The sequence below is a fragment of the Carettochelys insculpta genome, chromosome 3 (assembly GCF_033958435.1).
Source record: "Carettochelys insculpta isolate YL-2023 chromosome 3, ASM3395843v1, whole genome shotgun sequence".
Lineage (NCBI taxonomy): Eukaryota > Metazoa > Chordata > Testudines > Carettochelyidae > Carettochelys > Carettochelys insculpta.
The window spans coordinates 211,731,914-211,758,392 of record NC_134139.1 but is presented as its reverse complement, the minus strand read 5'-3'; the positions used below and the strand labels follow the sequence as shown (position 1 = coordinate 211,758,392).

The window sequence follows — 26,479 nt, the reverse complement described above, 5'->3', positions numbered from 1 at the left end:
CCTTGAGAAATCATCGAGTCCAGCCCCCTGCCCTCATGGCAGGACCAAGTACTGTCTAAACCATGCCTGATAGACATTCATCTAACCTGTTCTTAAATATCTCCAGAGATGGAGATTCCACAGCCTCCCTAGGCAATTTATTCCAGTGTTTGACCACCCTGACAGTTAGGAACGTTTTCCTAATGTCAAACCTAAACCTCCCTTGCTGCAGTGTAAGCCCATTGCTTCTTGTTCTAGCCTCAGAGGCCAAGAAGAACAAGTTTTCTCCCTCCTCCTTATGACACCCTTTTAGATACCTGAAAACTGCTATCATGTCTCCCTTCAATCTTCTCTTTTCCAAACTAAACAAACCCAATTCTTTCAGCCTTTCTTCACAGGTCATGTTCTCTAGACCTTTGATCATTCTTGTTGCTCTTTTCTGGACCCTTTTCAATTTCTCCACATCTTTCTTGAAATGTGGCGCCCAGAACTGGGCACAATATTCCAGCTGAGGCCTAACCAGTGCAGAGAAGAGCAGAAGAATGACTTCTTGTGTCTTGTTCACAACACACCTGTTAATACATCCCAGAATCATGTTTGCTTTTTTTTACAACAGCATCACACTGCTGGCTCACATTTAACTTGTGGTCCACTATAACCCCTAGATCCCTTTCTACCATACTCCTTCCTAGACAGTCACTTCCCATTCTGCATGTGTGAAACTGATTGTTCCTTCCCAAATGGAGCACTTTGCATTTGTCTTAATCAAACTTCATCCTGTTTACTTCAGACAATTTCTTCAATTTGTCCAGATCATTTTGAATTTTGACTCTACCCTCCAAAGCAGTTCCAACCCCTTCCAGCTTGGTATCATCTGCAAACTTATTAAGTGTACTTTCTATGCCAATATCTAAATCGTTGATGAAGATATTGAACAGAACTGGTCCCAGTACGGACCCCTGCGGAACCCCACTTGTTATACTTTTCCAGCAGGATTGAGAACCATGAAGAACTACTGTCTGAATACAGTCATCCAGCCAGTTTTGTACCCACCTTATAGTAGCCCATTCGAAGTTGTATTTGCCTAGTTTATTGATAAGAATATCATGCAAGACTGTATCAAATGCCTTACTAAAATCTAGGTATACCACATCCACCACTTCTCCCTTATCCACAAGGCTCGTTATCCTATCAAAGAAAGTTATCAGATTGGTTTGACATGATTTCTTCTTTGCAAATCCATTCTGGCTGTTCCTTATCAGCTTACCATCTTCCAAGTGTTTGTAGATGATTTTCTTAACTACTTGTTCCATTATCTTTCCTGGCACACAAGTTTAACTGACTCATCTGTAGTTTCCTGCATTTTTCTTATTCCCCTTTTTATAGATGCGTGCTATATTTGCCTTTTTCCAGTCTTCTGGAATCTCTCCTGTCTCCCATGATTTTCCAAAGATGATAGCTAATGGCTCAGATACCTCCTCCATCAGCTCCTTGAGTATTTTAGGATGCATTTCATCAGGCCCTGATGACTTGCAGACATCTAACTTTCCTAAGTGATTTTTAACTTGTTCTTTTTTGATTTTATCTTCTAAACCTATCCCTTTCCCACTAGCATTCACTGTGGAATGGGGCATTCTATTAATGACCTAAAGGTATGTGTGTTACTGAAAAAAAACTTTTGCACCGCTATTCAAAGAGAAGCAGCCGAGCTGGCTTTTATATTCAAATTTGGCACATTAACACGTGGTTTGAACCGGAATGTGAACTTTCTGAGTCACTACAGGGGCTCGTCTGCATACTTGGCTTAATCTAATTCTTGACCTTCCTCCCCACCCCTCCACTCTCTGATTTGCTCACCTTGATCATGTTTTTTCTGATTTGTCCTCCTTGATTACTGTTTTTGGCTCTCTGTGCCTTAAATATTGAGTCTGTTCTGGTCTGGCTATGGCCTGAAGAAGTGGGTCTGTCCCACAAAAGCTCACCTAATAAATTATTTTGCTAGTCTTTAAAGTGCTACTTGACTGCTTTTTGTTTTGATAGTGTATAGACTAGCACAGCTCCCTCTCTGTTACTATATATCTGGGTACTTGATGTCCCCCATCACCACCAAATCCTGGGCCCTGGATGATTTTTTTAGTTGTATAAAAAAAGCCTCATCCACCTCTTCCATCTGGGTAGGTGGCCTGTATTAGACTCCTAGCAGGACATCACCATTGTTTTTTACCCCTTAGTTTAATCCTGGAGATCAGATTCCTTGTATGCCATAAGTGCACAGACATTAGCAAAAAGGGATTCAAGGATGAGCCTCTCAGGCATCTTCATTTTAGCATTCAGACAAAGGTTGAAAAGTGATCCATCAAGTCTGTATTTTACATAGACTTCATGGTCCAGGTCCCTAAATGTGTGGCTGAGGACACACGTGAAAAAGAGGTTGAATAACACTGGGGCCAGCACGCGCCCTTGCTTCACACCATTGGATATTAAAATGGATCTGACGACTTGACATTTGAAAGAACAAAGCCAGTCATGTCATCATAGAACAGGCATAAGAGGATAACAAATCTTCTCATGCAGCCAAGTTTTGACAGGATAATCCACAGGGCTCCTCTGTTGACAGTGTCAAATGCCTTGGTTAGGTCTATAAAGACAACGTACAGATCCAAGATCTGCTCTATGCACTTTTCCTGGACCTGACGAACAGCAAAGATCATGTCAATGGTGCTGCGGCCTGGGTGAAAACCACACTGTGCCTCTGGTAGGTTCTCCTCTGAGATGCTGGTGATCAGACGGTTGAGGGTGACTTGAGCCAAGGTCTTCCCAGCAGTACAAAGAAGGGAGATGCCCTGGTAATTTCCACAGTCAGCTTTGTTGCCCTTGTTTTTGAAGAACAAAATGATTGTGGCATCCTTAAAGTCTCTGGGCATATCTTCTTCTTCCCAGATGCTGATCAAGATGTTGTGAAAGGCTTCAAGTGACTCTGGTCCTGCCACTTTGAAAATTTCAGCAGGGATGCCGTCCAACCCAGGGGCTTTGCCAGAGCTGGTCTGGCTGATTGCCTTTTTGACCTCATCCATTGTAGGGGGCAGGTCAAAACTGTCTACTGTGGGTTTCTGAGGAATCTGGTCTAAGGCCAAAAGGTCTACAATGGAGGGTCTGTTGAGAAGCTTGCTGAAGTGCTCTCTCCACCCATTGTTGATGCTGTTCAGCCTAGGAAAGACCGAGGAACTGTTTCAACCTGCTCCAGGATCTGCTGTTCTCCCCACTTCAATCTTTATTGAAGGAACAGAGTTAAAATCAGTAGAGGAGTTCAAGTACCTTGGCAGTGTGATAGCCAATGATGGCTCCCTTGACAAAGAAATCAATGCCAGAATCTGCCAGGCCAGCCGGGCACTAGGACATCTGAGAGTGCGAGTCTTGAATCAGCACAATATCCAACAGTCTACTAAACTGAAATATTACAAGGCTGTATTCCTGACCAGTCTCCTGTATGGCTGTGAAACCTGGACCTTGTACAGAAAACATATAAAACTGCTGGAGCGCTTCCACACACGCAGCCTGAGGTCAATACTGCACATTCGATGGCAGGACAGAGTTACGAACCTGGAAGTCCTGGACAGAGCAGGAACCACGAGCATTGAAGCCATGACTCTGAAAGCCCAGCTTCGCTGGACAGGGCACATCATATGAATGGAGGAGTCCAGAATCCCTAAGCAACTGCTCTACAGTGACCTCTCCCAGGGCAAAAGGAATCAAGGTAGGCCTTGCAAGAGATATAAAGACTGCGTGAAGGCCAAAATTGCTATGTTGTTTTAAAACCAGATCAGTTAGAGCAGCATGCAAAAGACCGAACAGGCTGGTGTGCTCTCATACAACACACATATGACAACTCTGAAGAGCAGCAACGCATACACCTCCTTGATGTTCGTGAGTGGAAGAAAGCAACAGCAGCAGCCACACCAACCAAGCTAGGACAATTCCCTTGCCTCCACTGTGAATGCCCATGCCGTTCAAAGCTTGGTCTCCTCAACCACATGTGAGTCCACAACCGATGAGCCTGTGCAAGCTCAAGACATCATCGTTGGACATGACGGACTACCTACATAGCTTAATCCAGAGGCTCTCAACACATCAGTTTCCTATGTCCATCTTCACCTTAGTCCAAGTGTGTACATTTTTAATATACGAGGCAACTCCTCCCCACTTTCTTCCCTGTCTATCCTTCCTAAGCAGTCTGTACCCTTCTATGCCAACATTCCAATCAAGTTTCTGTGATGACAACAATGTCATAGTTGTATTTATTTATTAGCACTTCCAGTTCTTCCTGCTTGTTACCCATACTTCTTGCATTTGTATACAGGCATCTAAGATATTGATCTTGCCTCCCAGTTTTGCCCTGACCCTCCTTTTTCTCTGCCATTACAGCGTGTGCTCCCTCCCATTTCTGATCCATCTCCCAGGTCTCCATCTTCTCTACTTACCAGTCATCCAGAACCTTGCCTATCTCCACAAGTTTTCAAAGATAATGGCCAAAGGTTCTGCAATGACATTCGCCAATTCCCTCAGTACCCTTGGATGCATTAAATCCGGACCCTTGGATTTGTGCATGTCTAGCTTTTCTAAATAGCTCTTAACCTGTTCTTTGTCTGCTGACGGCTGTCAACCTCCTTCCCTTACTGCATTGCCTAGTGCAGTAACCTGGGAGCTGACCTTGTTCATGAAGACAACAAAAAAAAAAGCATTGAGCACTTCAGCTTTTCCCACAACATCTGTCACAAGGTTATCTCCCTCATCCAGGAAGGGCTGCCCCCGATTACCCTCTTACTGTTAACATGCCTGTGGAAACCTTTCTTGTTACTCTTCACATCCCTTGCCAGCAGTTCCATTTGTGCTTTCACCTTCCTGATTACTCCCCTGCATTCTCAAGCCATATATTTATACTCCTCCTCAGCCATATGTCCAAGTTTCCACTTCTTTAACGCATCTTTTTTTGTGTTTAAGCTCGCCAAGGATTTCTCTGGTACTAATGGGTAGCATTTACTCTTGACAGTTTCTCCACGGGTCCCTGAGATGTCAGGGCCTTGCTGGGGCTGTGGGAGTGCATATCGAGTACAGGGGCGTCCACCCCTCAGCCGGAGAAGATGCTGCATCTTTCTGCATGTGGGTATGAAGGAACTCTGCCACCAAGCTCACAGAGCCCAGGGGAGGATTACCCAGTTCTGCCAAAGGTTGACCCCAGCCAGCTGAGGTGTCTCAGCAGGCGGCCCACAGTGCACCTTATGCAGATCAGCACAGAGTGCATAGGCCTTTGGAATCTCACAGGACCATCTGGACCCTGAGCACTGCCTCTGCACAGGATGGGTTTCACACTGGCCTGCAAATTGTCACAGAGGGCAGGGAGTTGAAGGGGAAGCAGCCCTTTCCCAATCCTCAGCAGCCCAGGGGACAAACTGGTATCTCCAGGGAAATGTAAGTCAGTGAGAGCACCGTGTGACAAACAGTGAGAGCGGGGGAGTGGCATGGCCATGTGACCCAGCCAAAACCAGAGGACACTGCTAAGCACAGGAGAACACACATGCAACACCAGATCAGGCAGGGAGGGTATGGTACAGAATGAACACAACCAACTAGGAATGTGCCACTATGTGAGTATGTCACTATGCCTTGCTCAGGGCAGGGAGGATGTGGGGAGTACATCCCTGTGTGATGTGAGGCGATCTCATCACTGGAGTTTGTCACTGTGTGAGACCTGGCATTGTAGGATGCGTGCAGAATTGAGCAAGCATGCCAGGATGTAAGGTGGGGTGCGTATGCCACTGTGCAAGGCAGGTATAGGGTGTTACCACAAGACATGCAGAGGATATGCCATTTTGCTAATGTGTCACTGTGTGAGGCAGGTAAATGCTGTTGCCTTACAAGATGGGGAGGTGTGCCACCATGCAAGCATGCTACCGGGCAAGGGTGCCACCATGCAAGCATGCTACTGGGCAAGGGTACCACAGTGCAGGCATGCTACCGGGCAAGGGTGCCACCATGCAGGCATGCTACCGGGCAAGGGTGCCACCATGCAAGGCAGGATAAGGGTGACAAAGTGAGAGGTGCAGCAACTGCACCAGCATGCCATTGTGCAAGGGTACTGGGGATGAAGAGCTGCCCAGCGCAAAGGTGCACTGCAGAGGAACTTCCGAGGGCAGGGGGTGGGGTGCTGCAGGGAGATCTTCCAGGTGCAGGTTGGACACTGGGGGGTGGGCTGCCCAGCAGTGAGGATGTGTTGGGGTGAACCCAGGGTTGGGGAAGTGCTGAAGAGGCACTGGCATGAATAGTCACAGAGCTGGGGAGGTAACCAGAGCTGGGGGAGCCCTGTGGGGAAAGGCTGCCCAAGGCTGGAGGGCCACTGGGAGGCCTGAACTGGAGAGCCTCCTTCCCCCGGCGCTAGGGATGCGGGAGGGGGGCCGCCAGGCGCTGCAGGGAGGGGTGTCCACAGGGCAGGGGAGATCTGGGGGGCACCGGGGAAAAAGGAAGCGCCCAGCGCTGGCGGGGACTTGGGGGAACCATCAGGAGCTGTGGGGGTCTGTGACGAGGAGCCGCGGGGCGCCGGAAGGGGGCTTCGGGAGCGGGGGAGCGCCTCGGCGCCAGAGCTGGGGGCGGGGGTGTGGGAGGAGGAGCCGCCGGGCGCTAGGAGGGGAGGAGCCGTCTGGCGCAAGGGCCGGGGCGGGGGCGGGGGCGGCGGCCTGGGCAGAGCTGTCTGTGGTGCTGGCCCCGCAGGTCCGGCCTGTCTCAACGCACCGCGCTGCGCTCGGGCCGGTGCCCCCCGCGTCCTCCCCGTGCCAAGCTGCGCTCCGTCCGCGGCCGGCCCTGCTGCCCGCCGGGGCGCGGGCGTTGATGGAGGAGAGCGCGGCTGCCCCTCGGCTCCCCGCCGTCGCTGCGCCGGGCTCTCGCGCCCCTGTCCCGGCGGCGCCATCCCGCCGCGCGGCTGATGCTCCGGCCGCGCCCCCGTCCCTGCGCACCGGGGCAGGGGGCCGAAGCCGCCGCTGCTGAGACCCAGCCCGGGGCTCCTGCCCCTCCGCGGGGCCATGGCCCCCTTCCCCGCCTGCCTCAACTCGGCTGTGCTGGTGCTCTTCAGCTGCGACCTCTGCCTGGTGCGAGCAAGTGAGTGCGGGCCGGGCCGGGGCGCGCTCGGGCCAGCTCTGCGGCGCGCGGAGCCTGGGGGCGGCCGGGCGTGCGCGGGCGGTGTCCGCGGCTGGAAGCAAAGGGGCTTCGGCGCGCAGCCTGCAGCGAGCTCCGGCCTGCGGCGGGGCGGGGGGGCTCCGGGGGGGAGCTCTTGCTGCAGCGGGGCCGGCGGCGCTCGACTTTTGAAACCGAGGTGAAAACAGGAAGGAGGGGGGCAGCGATCGGCCCCGGGCTCCCTCCCCGGGCTGCTCCGTGAAGCGCCTCTGCCCTCCTTCCCCTGGCAAGGCGCTCGGAGATCAGAGCTGACTCAGAGGAGGGAAGGCAGAGAGCCGGGCTAGCTCCATCGCTCCCTGCCCGCTCTCCGCCGGCGCCAATGGAGGCCCCTGCCGGACTCAGCACAGGAGAAGGGGGAACTTACCCCGACTCACCTGCCATGGAAGCAGGCCCAGACTCTCCACGGGTGTAACTTCATTGCCCCTGCTTGTGTGAGTAAGGGGAGACGATTTTGATTGAACGGCAGAGTTGCAGGTGTGGCTGGTTTCTGTGCTGCATGCAGGCCCTTTGCAGCTGGCTGTCAGTGGGTGGACCCTGGGAACAACTGGCCTCTTCGGGACATCACACGGCATTCCGAGTAGATAGGGGAAAGTTCGTTTTTACCAGAAACCACACTTCAATCATGCAGGGTTGAATGCACCACAGGTACGGGGCTGGCACCGGGTCCATGCGCCACTGAAGCCTCCGCAAGCCCCCTGTAAGTGCAAGAAAGTTACTAACTTTCCCCCAGGTGTTATCTTCTACTTTGCATATTCATAAAGGAGAAACTAACAGCTTCAGGGCAGCTCTGCTTGCTTAGTGTGGGATAGTTTTTAAAACCACAGGTGTCAGATTAGATCAGACCTAACTCACAAAATATACTATGGCTAGTACCAGTGCTGCAGAGGAAGGTGGAGGAAACCCACAGCCACAATTATAGGGTAATGCTTTATGAAGCTCATTCCCCTTTCTGGTTTCCTAGTAAATCTATTAAACAATGCAGGACCAATACTGAACCTTGTTGCTGTTAACTTCTGCCAGGTTGAAAAATGACTTTTTAATCCGGCTCTTTGCTTTCTGATGCAGGATCCTGGGTCACAAACACCTTGTCTGAGTCACTCTTCATCTTTGTATATCCTGCACCTCTGCCACAAAGTGTAACAGCTTCCACCAGAGAGACTGAGCAGGTCCCACCTCAGGCAGTTGAGTACATTACAAGCTGTGAGCACTCCTCCTCTGCCCACTAGACCAGCCCCTGCATGCCACTTGTCAGACACATATCTCATAGAGCTGGAAGGGGCTTTGAGAGGTCAGCAAGTCCAGTCCCCTAGCCAGGACCAAGCACCATCCCTAACAGTTATTTTGTTTTTTAAATCTATTTGTTCCATATCCCTAAATGGCCCCCTCAAGAATGGAGCTCACAAACCTGGGTTCACAACGTCAGTGCTAAAACCACTGAGCTATCACCAGCTGCCCAGCTACCCTAACCTGTGACTTGTTCCATAGTTTAGGTGGATGATAATGATGCAGCTGCCTAGAGGGAGGCAGCAATGCACCTACTCAGACGTAGAAACTATGTTACTGTGGAATTTCTACTGCAGACATCTAGGCATCAAGCGAGCTTAGGCATCTAAAAGGTTCAATGGGAGTTTTGCAGAAAATTGAGCTGTAAGGGCATAAATCCTTTTGTCCATCCTGTCCCAGGCTCATGATTCACCAAGGCACTGGTCTCCTTTCGCCTCAAGATACCCAGCATCACCAAAGATCACACCCCAGATATTTCAGCTTAGGCACCAAAACTCAGTGGGCACTTTTGGAAATGCAGCCCTAAGTAAACAGGAGTTAGACAATAATCCAGAAGCACTTGGTGAGGGAGCTGAGAGGTTGTGGGAATGATTCTGCTCTTTATGCCCTTGGCCAGTCAGGCAAGAAGCACATGTAGGGCTCAGGTATGATCTCAAAAGACACAGTTAGCCTTAGATTCTGATCTCATGCACGAGGCACCTGCACCATGACTTGGCTCTACATGGACAAAACATATCAAAGAAAAAAAAAGCCCTGCCCACAGTCATTGCAAGGTAAACAAATCTTTTCATAGACTGTAAATTATTTTAGTAACTCCTTTCTGAAACCTTGCCAGATTGTCAGTATCTTTTCTGAAGCATGGACAGCAGAACTGGACATAGGATCCCGTAACAGAGCCACACAATGGCAGTGACTCTGTACTTCTGCTCAGTATTCCCCCACATGTATATCCAAGGATCACAATTGCTGTCTTTGCCAAAACATTTCACTGGGAATGCACGTCAATTGGTTTCTACTGTGACCCCTAAATCCTTTACAAAGTTCTTGCTTTGCAAACTACAGTCCTCCATCATCTAAGTATGGTCTGCATTCATTATTCAAGTTATGATTTTGGATTGGGTCATATTAAAAACACACGTTCAGATAAGCCCACCTCACCTGGAGATACAGCTGGCTCTGGAACTGACCTGTCCGATCTTCGTTCACCACTCCACCAGCTATTGTGTCTTTGTAAGCTTTACCTGGAATGATGTTATGTTTTCCTCAGATTTCCTCACTAAAATAGTAGCCCATGTTGCTGCATTGCTCTATCTGCTCAATATGCTCCATCCACTAGAAATCCTGGGGTTTGGTGCACTCACATGAGATAGAAAGGTCTTTGGGATAGGGGCTGTGTTCAGTAAGCAAGCTCTTGAGACTCCTGGAGAGGAGACGGAAAGATCAGCACTGATAAAAAGAAATAACTCCTTTTGAGCACATTTTGCAAATGTTTGGACACAGCCCTTGGTCTGAGCAAGCACTGGATATTGTCCACAGAATTTCAGACTTTAAGGATCAATCATTTCAGTACCAAAAACTGCAGTATATTTGCCTCTTACCACTTTTCTATTGATTTTTAAAAACAACAGTGCATGCTACAGAAATTTTGGTAGTGGAGGACTCTTTGTTATAACAAAAGGTATGACATGATCCAGAGGCAGGAAAGTGACATTAGGTGAACTCAGACTAGGAACAAAACTACAATTTTAATACTTGTTTTTAGACATTCAGATTAACACATCCAGGGTTATGGTGGATGTTCCACCACTGTCAACTTCTAAATAAAAATGAGATGTTTTTCTAAAAACCTTCTGCTTTGTTCAAACAAAATTTAATGCCCATGATGTCGGAAGGTCAGACTAAGCACTGGATTTCAAACTGTGGTCTGCAGACCACTTGCAGGTGGTTCACAAGGCTTGGGGCTCACATTCCCTGCTCCAGTCGGGAGCCCATGCTGATGCTCCAGACCCACAAGCCCCCTCCCTCCTTAAGGTTGTTGTGTGAGTGCCAACTTCCTGCTGTGGGCAGCGTGGCAACCCTGTGGGCCACATCCAGTGTGGAGGTAAGGAAAGAAGTGGGCTTTGCACACTCCTACTCCCCCACCCCCAGCTGAGGGAACACAGCACCAAAAACTGCTCATGGGAGCGTTTCCCTGCTGCTCCCATTGGCCGGATTTCTGTCAATGAGGGGAGTGTAGAGCAGTACATGGGAGTGGCGGGGAGTGCGGAGTCAGAAAAGCATCCCCGACTGCCCTCACGGCCAGCTCCAGAACCCCCACCTACCTCACATGCCCCCCTCCCACCCAGCTCTCCCAGCCCTGGTCCACTCCTGGACCCTCTGCTTGCCAGACACCCTACCCTCTTTTGCACACCCCTCTGCCAGTCATCCCTCATTAAGCCCACTGCTGCACCTTCCCTGCTTTCCAGACCTCCCACCCTGAGTCCTCTCCTGCACCCTCCCTCCTGGCCAGATGCCCCACTTCCAGCTCACTACTGCACCCTCTCAGCCACCCACACCCCCATTTGCACCCCCATCCCTATCCCACTCCCAGGCAGCCCCCTCCTCCCCACTGAACTCATTTTTGGCCTCACCCAGAGAGCCAGGGGAGGCAGCTCACACAATCCATCAACCCTGGGACCCCAAAAAGGTAATCTGGCCTTTGGGAAATCCTGAAGTTTGAAGGCCCTCCCTGACTCCTCTCTTCCCCACCCTCACCATGGGGCTAGAGTGCCAGAGGAGTCAGTTGGGGCCACACCAGTGAGGACTGGGGAGTTTAGTTTGTTTTTTTGGGGACCTGCTTCTCACTTGTGTGGTCCCCAACCTAAAAAAGGTTCCCTACACCTGCCATAAAAAAAGACAATGTTGAGATTTTTTTTCAGAAAAATTAATATTTTATTTTATTTAAAATGAAGTTTGGTAAACTAACATGATAAAGTTAAAGCTCTTAAACAGTTTAATTATTTTGATTATTAATATTAATATTTCCTTTCTTACTGGTTATATATGCCCCCTTACGTTATAGCTCCAGTAGCCTAATATGAACAATTTAGTATTTAATGTATTTAGCAATAAATTAAGGCATTTTGTCATCATGGGTGGCTGGCTGGTGGTCCATGGAAATATTTGCATTGAGTAATGTGGGGCACAGGCCAAAAAAGTTTGAGGGCTACTGGACTAAGGGATCACTATAGTGATTCCTTCTGCCCCAAGTATCCACAAGCAGTGAGTAGCAGTCTGCAGCTGACACAAAAATATTTAATAACAGAGAGGGAGCTGTGCTAGTCTATACACTATCAAAACAAAAAAGCAGTCAAGTAGCACTTTAACAAAATAATTTATTAGGTGAGCTTTCGTGGGACAGACCCACTTCTTCAGACCATAGCCAGACCAGAACAGACTCAATATTTAAGGCGCAGAGAACCGAAAACAGTAATCAAAGTAGACAAATCAGAAAAAAATTATCAAGGTGAGCAAGTCAGGGAGCAGAGGGGCAGGGGGTGGAGGGAGTCAAGAGTTAGATTAAGCCAAGTATGGCAAAGAGCCCCTATAATGTCCCAGAAGATTTGCATCCCGGTTTAAACCACGTGTTAATGTGTCGAATTTGAATATGAAAGAGCGTTCAGCTGCTTCTCTTTCTAAAGCAGACTGAAAATTCTTCTTCAATAAGATGCAAACTCTTAAGTCATTAACAGAATGGCCCACTCCACTAAAATGTAGACTAGCTGGTTTGTGGATCAGGAGTGTTTTGATGTCTGTTTTGTGCCCATTAACTCTTTGTCTGAGAGAGTTTCAAGTCTGTCCAATATACAAAGCATCTGAGCATTGTTGGCACATGATGGCATATATGATATTAGTTGAGGAACATGAGAATGTGCCCGTGGTTCTGTGAATAACCTGGTTAGGTCCAGTGATGGTATCACCAGAATAGATATGTGGACAAAGCTGGCAGCAGGTTTTGTTGCAAGGAAAAGTCCCAGGACTGCGGTATAGACTGTGGCTGTTGGTGAGAATCCTCACAAGGTTGGGAGGTTGTCTGTAAGAGAGAATAGACCTGTCACCTAGGGCCTTCTAGAGAGTGGCATCCTGATTAAGGATAGGTTGTAGATCTTTAATAATTAACATCATATATGCCATCATGTGCCAACAATGCCCAGATGCTTTGTATATTGGACAGACTTCAAACTCTCTCAGACAAAGAGTTAATGGGCACAAAACAGACATCAAAACATTCCTGATCCACAAACCAGTTAGTCTACATTTTAATGGAGTGGGCCATTCTGTTAATAACTTAAGAGTTTGCATCTTAGTGAAGAAGAATTTCCAGGCTGCTTTAGAAAGAGAAGCTGCTGAACTCTCTTTTATATTCAAATTTGACACATTAACATATGGTTTGAACCGGGATGCAAATTTTCTGGGACATTATAGGGGCTCTTTGGCATACTTGACTTAATCTAATTCTTGACGCCCCCACCCCACCCCTCTGCTCTCTGATTTGCTCACCTTGATAATTTTCTTCTGATTTGTCAACTTTGATTACTCTTTTTGGTTCTCTGTGCCTTAAATATTGAGTCTGTTCTGGTCTGGCTATGGTCTGAAGAAGTGGGTCTGTCCCACGAAAGCTCACCTAATAAATTATTTTGTTAGTCTTTAATGTGCTACTTGACTGCTTTCTTGTTTTAAAAATCTTTAGGTTAGTCAGGACTAGAGAGAGGTGTGAGCAACCTGAGAGACCCAGCCTAGCTGTGTGATAGGTGACGTGATGCCAAATTATGCTCAATTTCAATAAACACACAATAATCCATCCAGGAGTGGAAAAGGCACACTGAAGGGACCTCAGGAAGTCATTGTCCAGCCGCCTGAACTGATGATAGACCAACAAACCAAGACCATCTGACACTTATTTGTCCAACCCTTTTTCAAACCTCCAGTAATGAAAACACCACCTCCTTTGGAAGCCTATTCCAGGACTTACCCATGTGTATTGTTAGAAAGTTTTTCCTAAACCTGCTGCAGATTAAGATAATTACTGTACCTTGCTTCAGTACACATGTAGAACGATTGATCTTTGTCTTCTTTATCAGGTCCCACACTCACTCTTCTTTTCTCCAAAGTGAACCTACCCAGTTTTTGTAACCCTTTCTCAGAGCCTGAGGTCAGATTTTCTAATCCTTTAATCATTTTTTATTGTTCTCCTCTGGACTCTCTCCGGTTTCTCCACATCTTTCCTACAGTGTGGTGCCCAGAACTGGACAGTGCTCCATGAGGCCTCACCAGTGTTGAGCAGAACAAGGCAATTACATACTATACACCTTGGAGTATCATTCATTTCTGCAACTGCGTCACATTGACAACTCATGTTCAATTTGTGATCTGCTATAACTCTCATATCCTTTTCTACAGTAGTGCCAGCTAGCTATGGGCATTTGATTTTTCCTTCCTAAGCATAGTACTTTTCACTTGTCTTTACTGAATTCAGAACAATTCTCTAGTTTTTCAAGGTCATTTTGATTTCTAATACTGACTTCTAAAGTGCTTGCAACCATACCCACATTGGTGTCATTTGCAGATTTCATAAGCATACTATCCACTGTATTACCCAAGTCATGAATTAAGTAGGACTAGTACTAGTCTAGGTCTGACCCCTGTGGAACCCTACTAGATATGTTTTCCCAGTTAGTTAATGAAACATTTGTAAGTACTATTTGAATATGACATTTCAACCAGTTATGCATCCCCTTCTAGTAATTTCATCAAAGCCACCTTTCCCTAATTAGCTTATGAAAATGTCATATGGAACAGTGTCAGATGCCTTTCTACAAAACAACAAACAAATCACCCAAAACAAATTTTACCATATCTGCTGCTTTTCCCCATCCACTAGGCCAATAGTCCTATCAAAGAAGGAAATTAGATTGGTATGGCATGTTTTATTTTTTGACAAAGCCAGGCTGGCTATTCTTTATAATTCTATTCATTTTATGGGCCTACAAACTGATTGTTTAATCATTTATTCCAGTACCTTTCCAGGTACTGAGGTTAGATGACTGGTCTGTAGTTCCTTGGGTTTTCTTTGTTTTCTTTTTCAAGGTAGAGACTATATTTGACCTTTTTTTGGTCCTCTGACAGCTCACCAACCCTTAAAAGTAATTGCTAATGTTTGTGAGATTGCTTCAGCTGATTCTTTAAGAAACCTGGGATAAAATTCATCAGGCTCTGCTGACTTGACTACATTTAACTTATCCAAGTTATCCTGTAGCCTGTTCTTTCCATATTAGGAAACATGGTGCTTCCTCCTTGTCACTAATATTAATTATGTTGAGTATGTGGTCTGTATTAGCCTTTTGGGAAGGAAGGAGCTTATACAGGCAGGATGAACTCCCATCTAAACCAAAACAGAACCAGATTGCCATTACGTCAAAATTAAAAAAAGTCAGGCAAGTTTCTAAACTAAGGACTGGGGGAAAGCCAATGGGTATGGAACAGCAAGTGATTCATACAGACATGTCTCTGAGGGCAGGATTTGGTAAAGGGGATTACATACTAATAAGGAGGAGAAGACGAAAGTTGATAAATGAGTAATAGAAAGGAACTGAGGAGAAATAATCAAACAAAAAGGTGTCCTATTTAATTACACCCCCTAATTAGTAGCATCCTTCCGTCTACGTAGACTATGGAACGCGCCCTTCATAGTTCCGTTTGGCATCCTCATTTGCAGCGTCGGCTGTGACTGTGAAGACCCACACGAGAGTGACAGTCCTTGCTGCATCTGTTGCATATGTAATGGGTGTCTGGCAGGTCCTTGCTGTGCTTTCTGTGGGCTCACTTCTCCTTTGCTAGCTGTCTGATCCTCAACTCACCCTTCTGAAGGCCCTTGTATAGTTCCTGCCTCCATCTGCTGCGATCGTCTGCCAGCTCCTCCGAGCTGTCTGGCTTGATGTCTACTTCCCTGAGGTCTCCCTTGCAAACATCTTTGTAGCACAGCTGGGGGCATCCGGGAGGTCTTTTGCCAGAGGCTAGCTCGCCATACAGGATGTCTTTTGGGATCCTTCCATCATTCATCCTGTTGACGTGGACAAGCCAGCAGAGCCACTGCTGCCTGAGGAGGGTGTGCATAGTTGGGATTCCAGCTCGCTCAAGAATGGCGGTGTTGGACACTCTGTCCTTCCACAATATTCCAAGAATGCGCCTGAGGCAGCACAAGTGGAAGACGTTCAGCCTCTTTTCCTGGCGGGCATACAGGGTCCAAGTCTCGCTGCTGTAAAGGAGGGTGCTGAGGATGCAGGCTCTGTAGACTTGCATTTTGGTGTGAGTGTACAGCTTGTTGTTATTCCACACTCTCTCGCTCAGTCTGGAGAGAGTTGTGGCTGCTTTACCGATCCTCCTATTTAGCTCAGTCTCCAAGGACAGGGTGTCAGTGATGGTGGACCCGAGGTAAACGAACTCATGGACGATCTCTAACGTACAGTTGTCAGTGCTGATTGATGGAGAATCAGCAACGTCCTGAGCAAGTACATTTGTCTTCTTTAGGCTGATGGAGAGCCCAAAGTTCTTGCATGCTTTGGAGAACCGATCCAGCAGCTTCTGAAGCTGGTCTTCTGGGTGTGACACGACAGCAGCGTCATCTGCGAACAGCATATCTCTGATGAGAACTTCCCGCACCTTAGATTTAGCTATCAGCCTTGCAAGAGTAAACAGTTTCCCATCAGATCTTGTGTGCAAAAAGATGCCCTCTGTTGAAGATCCAAAGGCGTGTTTAAGGAGGAGTGCGAAGAAGATCCCGAACAATGTCAGAGCAAGGATGCATCCTTGTTTGACGCCGCTCCTGATGCTGAAAGCATCCGATAATGTTCCATCATATTGGACGGTTCCTCTCATGTCTTCGTGGAAAGACTGGATCATCCCGAGTAACCGTGGCGGACAACCTATCTTGTGGAGCCACTTGAACACTCCATCCCTGCTGACCAAGTCGAAGGCCTTGGTTAGGTCGATGAAGGCCATATAGAGTGGCTTCCTCTGCTCCCCCGGTTTGTCCTGCAGCTGCCTCAGAGAGAAGACCATGTCGATGGCAGATCTCTCTGCGCAGAATCCGCACTGTGATTCAGGATACACCCTCTCAGCAATATTCTGGAGTCTGCCGAGGATGACGTGAGCGAACAGTTTACCAGTGATGCTTGGGAGGGAGATTCCACGGTAATTGTTGCAGTCGCTTCTGTCTCCTTTGTTCTTATAGAAAGTTATGATGTTAGCATCGCGCATGTCCTGTGGAGCCTCTCCCTCTCTCCAGCACAGGCACAGTAGCTCATGTAGGGGTTCCAGGAGAGTGTCTGTGGCATACTTGATTACCTCTGGTGGTATACCATCCTGGCCTGGGGCCTTTCCTACTGCAGTGTTGTCAATGGCTTTCTTCACTTCATCCACAGTTGGTTCCTGGTACAGTTCGCCCATTACTGGTAGGAGTTCGACGGCATCAAGGGCTCATTCAACCACAATGTTCTCACATGAGTACAGCTCAGAGTAGTGCTTGACCCAGCGCTCCATTGTTTGGCTTTGTCAGTGATGACTTCACCAGATTTGGATTTCAGAGGTATCATCTTGTTCTGGGTGGGTCCTAATGCCTTCTTCATACCCTCGTACATTCCCCTGAGGTTACCAAAGTCAGCACTGGTCTGGATGCTGCTGCATAGCTCAAGCCAGTAGTTGTTGGCACAGCGCCTGGCCATCTGCTGTACTGTTTTTCTGGCTGCTCTGAGCGCTTGCAGGGTATTCTGGCTCGGTGAACATTTGTACTCCAGGAGCGCAGCACACTTTTTTTCGATGTCTGAAATCATGTCATTGGAGTTAGCTTCGAACCAGTCATTTGTGTTTCTAGCTCTTCTTCCAAACACCGACAAGGCCGTGTTGTACATTGTATCCCTCAGATGCTGCCATCTGGATGTCACATTGGCACCCCCAGGGTTGCTGCGCAGATTCTCCTCGAGGGTCAGTCTGAACTTTTCAGCTCTCTCTGAGTTAGCCGTGTTTCTGGCATCGATGCGGGGCCTTCCAGTTGGTTTAGAGCGGTGCAGCTTCTTGGGAATCACCTTGAGTTTGGAGCAAACTAACGAGTGATCTGTATTGCAGTCAGCACTATGATAGCTGCATGTCAGAAGGACGTTTTTGAGGTTATCACGTCTAGCGATGACCACGTCTAGTTGATGCCAGTGCTTTGAGCGTGGGTGTCTCCATGACACTCTGTGCTGTGACTTGGTTTGGAAGAATGTGTTTGTGATGCACAGATTGTGGTACGTGCAAAGTTTGAGAAGACGCTGAGCATTTTCATTCATTTTTCCCACACCGAAGTGGCCTAAGCAGGAAGGCCATGAGTCACGGTCGGTTTTTGAGGTTATTATGTCTAGCGATGACCACGTCTATTTGATGCCAGTGTTTCCAGCGTGGGTGTCTCCATGACACTCTGTGCTGTGGCTTGGTTTGGAAAAATGTGTTTGTGGTGCACAGATGGTGGTACATGCAAAGTTTGAGAAGACGCTGACCATTTTCATTCATTTTTCCCACACCAAAGTGGCCTAAGCAGGAAGGCCACGAGCCACAGTCGGCTCCAACTCTCGCATTGAAGTCACCCAGAATGTACAGTTGTTCGCGAGCAGGTATTTACGCTATGGCATCACTAAGCACGTCATAAAACTTGCCTTTTACTTCCGGTGCCGCGTACAGGGTTGGGGCGTAAGCGCTGATCAGGTGGACAGGACCAGTGCGAGTTTGAAGTATGACCTGAAGGAGTCTTTCTGATCCACCCATGACTAATTCCACCATTTGTAGAAGGGTGTTTCTGATGGCGAAGCCAACACCATGCTCCCTGGGTTCTTCTCGGGCTTTACCCTGCCAGAAAAAAGGTGTAGTCCTTTTCCTTTAGAGATCCTGAATCTGCGAGACATGTCTCTTGCAGAGCAGCAATGTCAACGTGGAGCCTCTTCAGTTCCTCATCGATGACAGCGGTCTTTCAGGTGTCACTGATATCCTGAAGATCTTCAGTCAGACCTGTCAGCATGGTCCGCACATTCCAGCAAGCAAGCTTAAAACTTTGATGGTTTCCTTTTCTTGTTGATAAGAAAAAATCAACAAACATCCCCTAAAGGAACACACTAATCCATGGTACAACATATAAAGGAATGAAAGATTAGGTTGTGCTGGTTGGGGAATCCTTCTTGATGGTCACTTAATAGTGAGTAGGATGTCTTCATGTCACCCTTTTATTTGTGAGTCTGTTGATGGCTGATAAGCCTGATTCTGGAGCTGCAGATCTTATCACAGAAGGGGCAGGTGTTGGTAGCTGTTGGAGGGGCGCAGGGCAGTTTTTGAGGCTCTTTTCTTCTTCTCCACCTTTCCTCATGTGCACTGCATCAGGACTTCTCAACCTGCACCATCTCTTCACAGATTACCGTTCTCCAATGGAAAAAGTCCTGGGCTAGGTTCTCCAAGTCTCAATACCCATGCTGCACCTTTTCATGTGTACCTTCAGTATGTCCTTATATCGCTTCCTCCAACCCCCAATGCTCCTCTGTCCCTCCTCCAACACAGAAAACAGAATGTATTTTGAGAAGCACTGATCACACATCCAAACCACATGACCAGTCCAGTGAAGTTCTTGATGAATGATAATGGCTTCAATTCTGGTCATGTTCGACTCTTCCACAACGTTAGTGTTTGTGCACCTATCCTCCCAAGAGATATTTATGATTCTCCTGAGGCAGTGTTGATGATATTTTTCAAGAGCCTTCAAATGACACTTGTATGTTGTCCAGGTCTCATATGCATACAGTAGCATTGGAACAACCACTGCCTGGTATACAAGGAGCTTTGTCTTTGGATGGATGTCCCAGTTCTCAAAGACCCTTTGTCTCAGGCAGACAAAAGCAAAGCTTGCCCTGCTCAGATGATGCTGGATTTCCATATCAATGTTGACTTTAGTGGAAAGGCATGGGAAGTGCTTCACATTTTCCAGCAGTTGTCCACTGACTTCAATAGAAGGCAGATGAGATTGTCCTGTCTGCAAGGGTTGATGGAGCATCTGGGTCTTTTCGATGTTCAGTGTGAGGTCAAGATTCTCATACGCTTCAGCATAAGCACTTAAGACGGTCTGACGGGCTGCTGGAGAAAAATGGCAACATAGTTGCTCCTCTGCATACTGGAGCTCCATGATTGAGGTTGTAGAGATCTTGCTTTTAGCCTTCAGTTTCCTGAGATTGAAAAGCTTCCCATTCATTCTATAGACAATCTTCCTGCCATCTCAAAGCTTGCCCTCAATGAGGTGAAGGGCCATGGCAATGAAGTTGCAAAGGGTGATGGGACAATGACAATGAAGTTGCAGAACGGTGATGGGACAATGACACAGCCTTGTTTGACTTCCATTTTTTCCTCAAAGGGGTTGCTTTGGGATCTGTTGTTGCTCAATCCTGTGGCAGTCATGTTGTCATGAAGCAGCCCCAAGATACTAATGAATTTTGTGGGGCAGCCAATTTTTGAGAGGATGGTCCACAGGGCGCTACAATTGACTGAGTCGAAGCCGTTGGTCAGGTTGATGACACATTAATAAGGCTTGGTTTTGTTCATGACTTTTTTGTTGCAGTTGCCAGGCAGTGAAGATCAAGTCCGCTGTTCCTCGGAATGGTCAGAAGCCACACGGGGATTCTGGGAGAAGTTCTTCTGAGAGTGGTAGGAGTTAGTTTGCAAGGATTCAAGCTAAGATTTTTTTTCTCTGCCATTCCCAGGAGGGAAATGTCATGATAATTTCCAAAGTCTGACATCGCCCTTCTTGAAGAGACCAACAATCAGTGTGTCTCTGGAACCTTGCATCACCTGCTCTCTTGAGAAAATCAGGAGAATCTTGAGAATCAGGAGATGGAGTTGTTTGTGGAACTCTGGCCCACCTTCTTTGAACACTTTGGTGGGGACTCCATCTATTCCAGTTGCCTTGTTGCATTTCATCACTTTGATGGCAGGTTGGACCTCATTCAAGTTAGAAAGTATTGCAAGATTGTCCCTAGGCAGTTGCTGAGGAATTTGGTCAAGTGATTGTAGGACCAAGGTGGAGGGGTGGTTCAAGAGCTCATTACAGTGCTCCCTCCAGTGAGAAGCAATGGCTTAATTGTCTTCAAGAGTTGGTTGGGTACCATCATTCAATCTCGGGATTGATTCCATGGTTTCTCGGTCCATAAACAGCTTTGGTAGCATTGAAGATACCTCACTGTACCATAAAACCTCTATGGGTAGAAATGATATGCTTGAATAATAGGAATACAGCAAGAGGGCTATATTACTGACCACCTGATTCAGTAGGTGATGTTGACTTTGAAATGCTCTAAAAGATTAGAGAGGCTTGAAAACTGTGTAATAACAGAATTTCAGCTCTTCCCATACTGACTGATACTGATGGGATGCAGAGATAAAAATTTAGAGAGATAATTAATGAGGTTTTCTTGTAGCAACTAGTCCTGGAACACACAAAGGGAGAGGCAATTCTTGATTTAGTCCTAAGTGGCACACAGGATTAGATCCAAGAGGTGAATACAGCTGAACTATTCAGTAACGGCAACCATAATGCAATTAAATTTAACATCACTGTGGGGGAGAAATCTGACGAGGTTCAGCAAGGGCAAACATACTTAGGACTGAGGAATCCCAAGTACTGCTACAGGCTGGGCACCTACTCCCTGTTTCATCAGCTCTGCCTGCATCGCTACCTGTATCTCCTCCCAGCCCCCTCCCCCCATCTTGTGCTTGGGACATCCTTGTGAGCAGGCTGGGGCTCTGCCCCCATTCAGATCCAGCTGAGCGCTCCATTGCAGGAAACAGAGTGAGAGCAGCCAGGCTGTGGGGGGGCATGCCCAGTGCATGTGCATCCCCACCACAACAGACCCCAAGAGCAAGCAGAGCATCAGCCACCAGATCTCTCAGATGTGTGTTTCAAAGCCTTCCCACCTTTCCTCTTTATCATCTTGCACTGTAGACTCTTTGGGCTATGGCTAAACCTGGCCTTCTTGGGGCTAATGCCTGCCACAGCACCCCCAGCAATCCGGGGGCAACAGGGCTTCTCTCATGAGCACCTGCTCCGCAATGAGAGTGTGTGCATGTGCACGCTTCCATGTGCTTGTTTGTTCATGCATGCTGATTTGAGGGGCAGCAGCATGGACAGCTTGTGTGTTGCAATCTAGTCTTTAATAAAGAATAGCAAACAAGCAAGAATCAACGGACCCTGAAAAGAGCAGCCAGTGAATACTGACATCACTGTGTTAGTTCCACCTTTAACCGGCCTGCCTTTCTGTGCAGGTACTTGTATGGAGCCCTGGATGAGTAGCATGATTTCAGAAGAGCAGAATCTTGATTTCAGAACAGCAGACTTTGACTCCCTGAGAGAATGGATGAGCAGGATCCCTTGGGAAATGAAGATGAACGGGAAAAGAGTTGAAGAGAACTGGCAGTATTTTAAAGAAGTCTTACTGAAGGCACAGGAACAAACAATCTCGCTGCATAGTAAGAAATGCAGATGTGGTAGGCAACCAGCTTGGCTTAACAGGGAAATCATTAGTCAGCTTAAACTCAAAAAGGATGCATACAAGAAATGGAAACATGGACAGCTAAGGAGGAATATAAACGTACGGCTGGAGAATGCTGGGCAGTAATCAGGAAAGCGAAAACACAATTGGAACTGCAGCTGGCAAGGGATGTGAAGAGTAAGAAGAAGGGTTTCTACAGGCATGTGAACAATAAACAGGTTATCAGAGAAGGTGTGGGGCCATTAGTAGATGAGGGAGGTAACCTAGTGACAGATGATGCAGGAAAAGCTGAAGTACTCAATACATTTTTGCCTCAGTCTTCACAGACAAAGTCAACTACCCCATGATGGTCGTAGATGATGCAGTATGGGAAGGTGGAGAGCAGCCATCTGTGGGGAAGGAACAAGTTCTGAGCTATCTAGAAAAACTAGATGTGCACAAGTCCATGGGTCTGGATTTAATGCACCCAAGGGTACTGAGGGAATTGGCAGAGGTCATTGCTGAACCTTTGGCCATTATCCTTGAAGATTCTTGGAAATCAGGGGAGATACAGGATGACTGGAAGAAGGCAAATGCCCTTTAAAAAAGGAAATAAGGACAATCCAGGGAACTATAGACCCGCCAGCCTTACCTCAATCCCTGGGAAAATAATGGAGGGAATCCTCAAGGAATCCATTTTCGAGCACTTGGAAGAGGGGAAGTGATCAAAAATAGCCAACATGGATTCACCAGGGGCAAATCCTGCCTGACCAATCTGATTAGCTTCTATGAAGAGGTAACAAGCTCCGTGGACATGGGGAAGTCAGTGGATGTGATATACCTTGACTTCAGCAAGGCTTTTGATACGGTCTCCCACAACATTCTTGTCCATAAGTTAAGGAAATATGGATTGGATCCTTGGACTATAAGATGGATAGAAAGCTGGCTTGATGGTTGGGCCCAACGCATAGTGGTCAATGGCTCAATATCTAGATGGTGGTCTGTTTCAAGCGGAGTGCCGCAAGGCTCGGTTCTGGGGCTGGTGTTATTCAGCATCTTTATTAATGACCTGGATGAGGGACTGGATTGCACCCTCAGCAAGTTTGCGAATGACACAAAACTAGAGGGAGAGGTAGATTCGTTGGAGGGTAGAGAGAGAATCCAGAGGGACCTGGATAAATTGGAGGACTGGGCCAAAAGAAATCTGATGCAGTTCAATAAGGAGAAGTATAGAGTCCTGCACCTAGGGCAGAAGAATCCCAAGCATTGTTACAGGCTGGGGACCGACTGGCTCAGCAGCAGTACGATGGAAAGGGACCTAGGGGTTATGGTGGATGAAAGTAAACAGTGTGCCCTTGTAGCCAAGAAGGCTAACAGCATACTAGGGTGCATTAGGAGGAGCATTTCGAGCAGATCTAGATAAGTAGTTCTTGCTCTTTATTTGGCACTGGTGAGGCCACATCTGGAATACTGTGTCCAGTTTTGGCCCCCCCAGTATAAAAAGTATGTAGATTTGCCGGAGCAGGTTCCGCGAAGGCCAACAAAAATGATTAAGGGTCTGGAGCACAAGACCTATGAGGAGAGGCTGAGGGATTTGGGCTTGTTCAGTTTACAGAAGAGAAGACTTAGATGTGATTTAAGAGCAGCCTTCAGCTTCCTGAAGGGGAGCTCTAAAAAGGAGGGTGAGAAACTGTTCTCAGTGGTGTCAGATGGCAGGACAAGGAGCAATGGTCTGAAGTTGAAGAGGGAGAGGTGTAGGTTAGATATTAGGAGAAACTACTTCCCCAAACGGGTGGTGAAGCACTGGAATGCGTTGCCTAGAGAGGTGGTAGATTCTCCATCCCTTGAGGTTTTTAAGTCCCGTCTGGACAAGGTCCTGTCTGGGATGACTTAGTGGGGTTGATCCTGCTTGAAGCAGGGGGCTGGACTAGATGACCTCCTGAGGTCCCTTCCAGCCCTGTGATTCTGTGATTCTGTGATCTGCTTAGAGTCTGTGATCCCCAGGCCAGAAAGGTCTGCTTCCTCTCCCTCTTCTGTCCCCAGCAGTCCCAGCTCCAGTACCTGTTGGGCTGGATGTTCAAACACAAAGCTTTGTACCCTCTCACTCTGGGCATGCACTAATATCCCTGCGTGATGGTAGGGATAGGATTTGTATCTGTGTAGCTGCGTCTACACGTGCACACTACTTCGAAGTAGCGGCAGTAACTTCGAAATAGCGCCCGTCACGTCTACACGTGTTGGGCGCTATTTCGAAGTTGAAATCGACGTTAGGCGGCGAGACGTCGAAGTCGCTAACCCCATGAGGGGATGGGAATAGCGCCCTACTTCGACGTTCAACATCGAAGTAGGGACGTGTAGACGATCCGCGTCCCGCAACATCGAAATAGCGGGGTCCTCCATGGCGGCCATCAGCTGGGGGGTTGAGAGATACTCTCTCTCCAGCCCTTGCGGGGCTCTGTGGTCACCGTGGGCAGCAGCCCTTAGCCCAGGGCTTCTGGCTGCTGCTGCTGCAGCTGGGGGTCCGTGCTGCATATACAGGGTCTGCAACTAGTTGTTGGCTCTGTGTATCTTGCACTGTTTAATGAAAGTGTGTCTGGGAGGGGCCCTTTAAGGGAGCGACTTGCTGTTGAGTCCGCCCCGTGACCCTGTCTGCAGCTGTGCCTGGCTCCCTTATTTCGATGTGTGCTACTTTGGCGTGTAGACGTTCCCTCGCTGTGCCTATTTCGATGTTGGGCTGAGCAACGTCGAAGTTGAACATCGACGTTGCCAGCCCTGGAGGACGTGTAGACGTTATTCATCGAAATAGACTATTTCGATGTCGCAACATCGAAATAAGCTATTTCGAAGTTGGGTGCACGTGTAGACGTAGCCTGTGTGTGACAAGCACATAATCAATTATGCCAAATCACTATGGGACACTGGCTTTGAAGTCCCAGTTGTTTCTGTTGCTGTGCTGCATCACTCAGGACTGAGAGCTGCTGCAAAAGCTGCTGTGGAATCTGCTGTGGCTGCTTCTCACCTGCTGACCTATTTACTTTAGAGCTCATTCAGGAATTGAAAACAAAACAAAAGTGAAGAAAAAGTAATGCCCAGAGCTGTAAATACCTAGCACGATGGGGCTGGTGATCTGTAGGAACAGTGAATGGGAATCCTCAGGCAGAGAGGGAGCTTAGGTAGCCATTAAAGGACTCTCCTTAGACAGGCACTGACCATGTCTCCTCTAGCGCCCTGCACAACAGGCCCACAGCCAACAACTAGAGAGGCACTGTGAGTGACTGCATCAGGCTTTTGTCTTTGGCAAGACCTTAGAACTCTAGAGCCGAAACTGTAACATGCTTTCAAATGCATCCCTAGGAGTGGACAGTGCCCATGGCATTCACAACTGCAGGATCCCTCTGCTGCTTTGGTGCATGGACCAGGTTTGCACTCCTTTTGCATGGAAGCCAGAGCATTTACAGCAGTAGAGTGCATCATGTTCACTGAGGCCCAACTCCTCCTATTTCACTTTATTTATCTAGACACTACAGCTGTTGGGGGACACTAGAGATGAGGCCCTGGTACAACTGTCTGCCCCTCATTAGCCCTACCCACAGTTCCTTCACTCAGCCACACTGCCACTCAGAAAGATTAAGCCAAATCTATGTGCTCATCCATGCAATCTGCTCGCTCTGCAAAGCCACATGAGATATGGCAGACGGGTTGCTGTTAATTACATCCTCAGATGTTGTCTGTGGTACAGCTGGTTGTGAGCTAGGACACAGATAATTTAGCAGCTCAGTAATTTTATGGAGCAGAGTGCGCTGTCTTGTCCCCACTCTCCTGGACACTGACTTTTTGCTCCCTTCTCTGGCTCACACAGATAGACCGCCATCTCCAGTCAACGTGACTGTTACGCAGCTGAAGGCAAACTCTGCCACTGTCTCTTGGGATGTCCCGGAGGGAGATGTTATCATAGGCTATGCCATCTCACAGCAGGTACATCAGGCTCTGCCCCCAAGGTGTTTTCTGCTCTGCAGCCCCATAGGATCCTGGCACCTGATCTCCACCTTGCCTCCCCGGACCCCTCACTCACCCTAAACGATGCACCATGCATTGTTCTGGCCAGGGTTTCTGCAAGCTCCGTCTTCCTTCCGAGGTCATCCCACTGCTGGCGTATCAGTTCTGACCCCACCCATCTGTGATCATGTTGTCTGGGGGTCAGCAGGATATGAGGCCTCCAGGGAGAAGGACTCACTTGGCCCCACCCTGTTGGCTGCCCCACCTTGAAATCCCACTATAAAATGTCCTGAGTCCCATCCCTTCCCTGCAGCTGTGGGCAGGGTCTCTGCCCTGGATGGGGCTTTCTGAGTGAGGAGTGTATCCCAGTGACTGTAAATGACATGGGGTACTCTAGAAATGCTGCTATTCACATGCATGTCCCAGCCCTG

The 26,479-nt window shown here is 48.0% G+C and overlaps 1 protein-coding gene across 1 annotated transcript in view; it reads left to right on the top strand.

The window, feature by feature from the left end:
* The first annotated feature begins 6,952 nt into the window (after positions 1 to 6,952).
* Positions 6,953 to 26,479, top strand: part of FNDC4 (fibronectin type III domain containing 4) — a 67,469-nt gene continuing 47,942 nt past the window's right edge. The window contains 3 exon segments of the mRNA XM_074989167.1: positions 6,953 to 7,041; positions 7,043 to 7,125; positions 25,912 to 26,027. Coding sequence (XP_074845268.1) covers positions 6,953 to 7,041; positions 7,043 to 7,125; positions 25,912 to 26,027 — 288 coding nt within the window.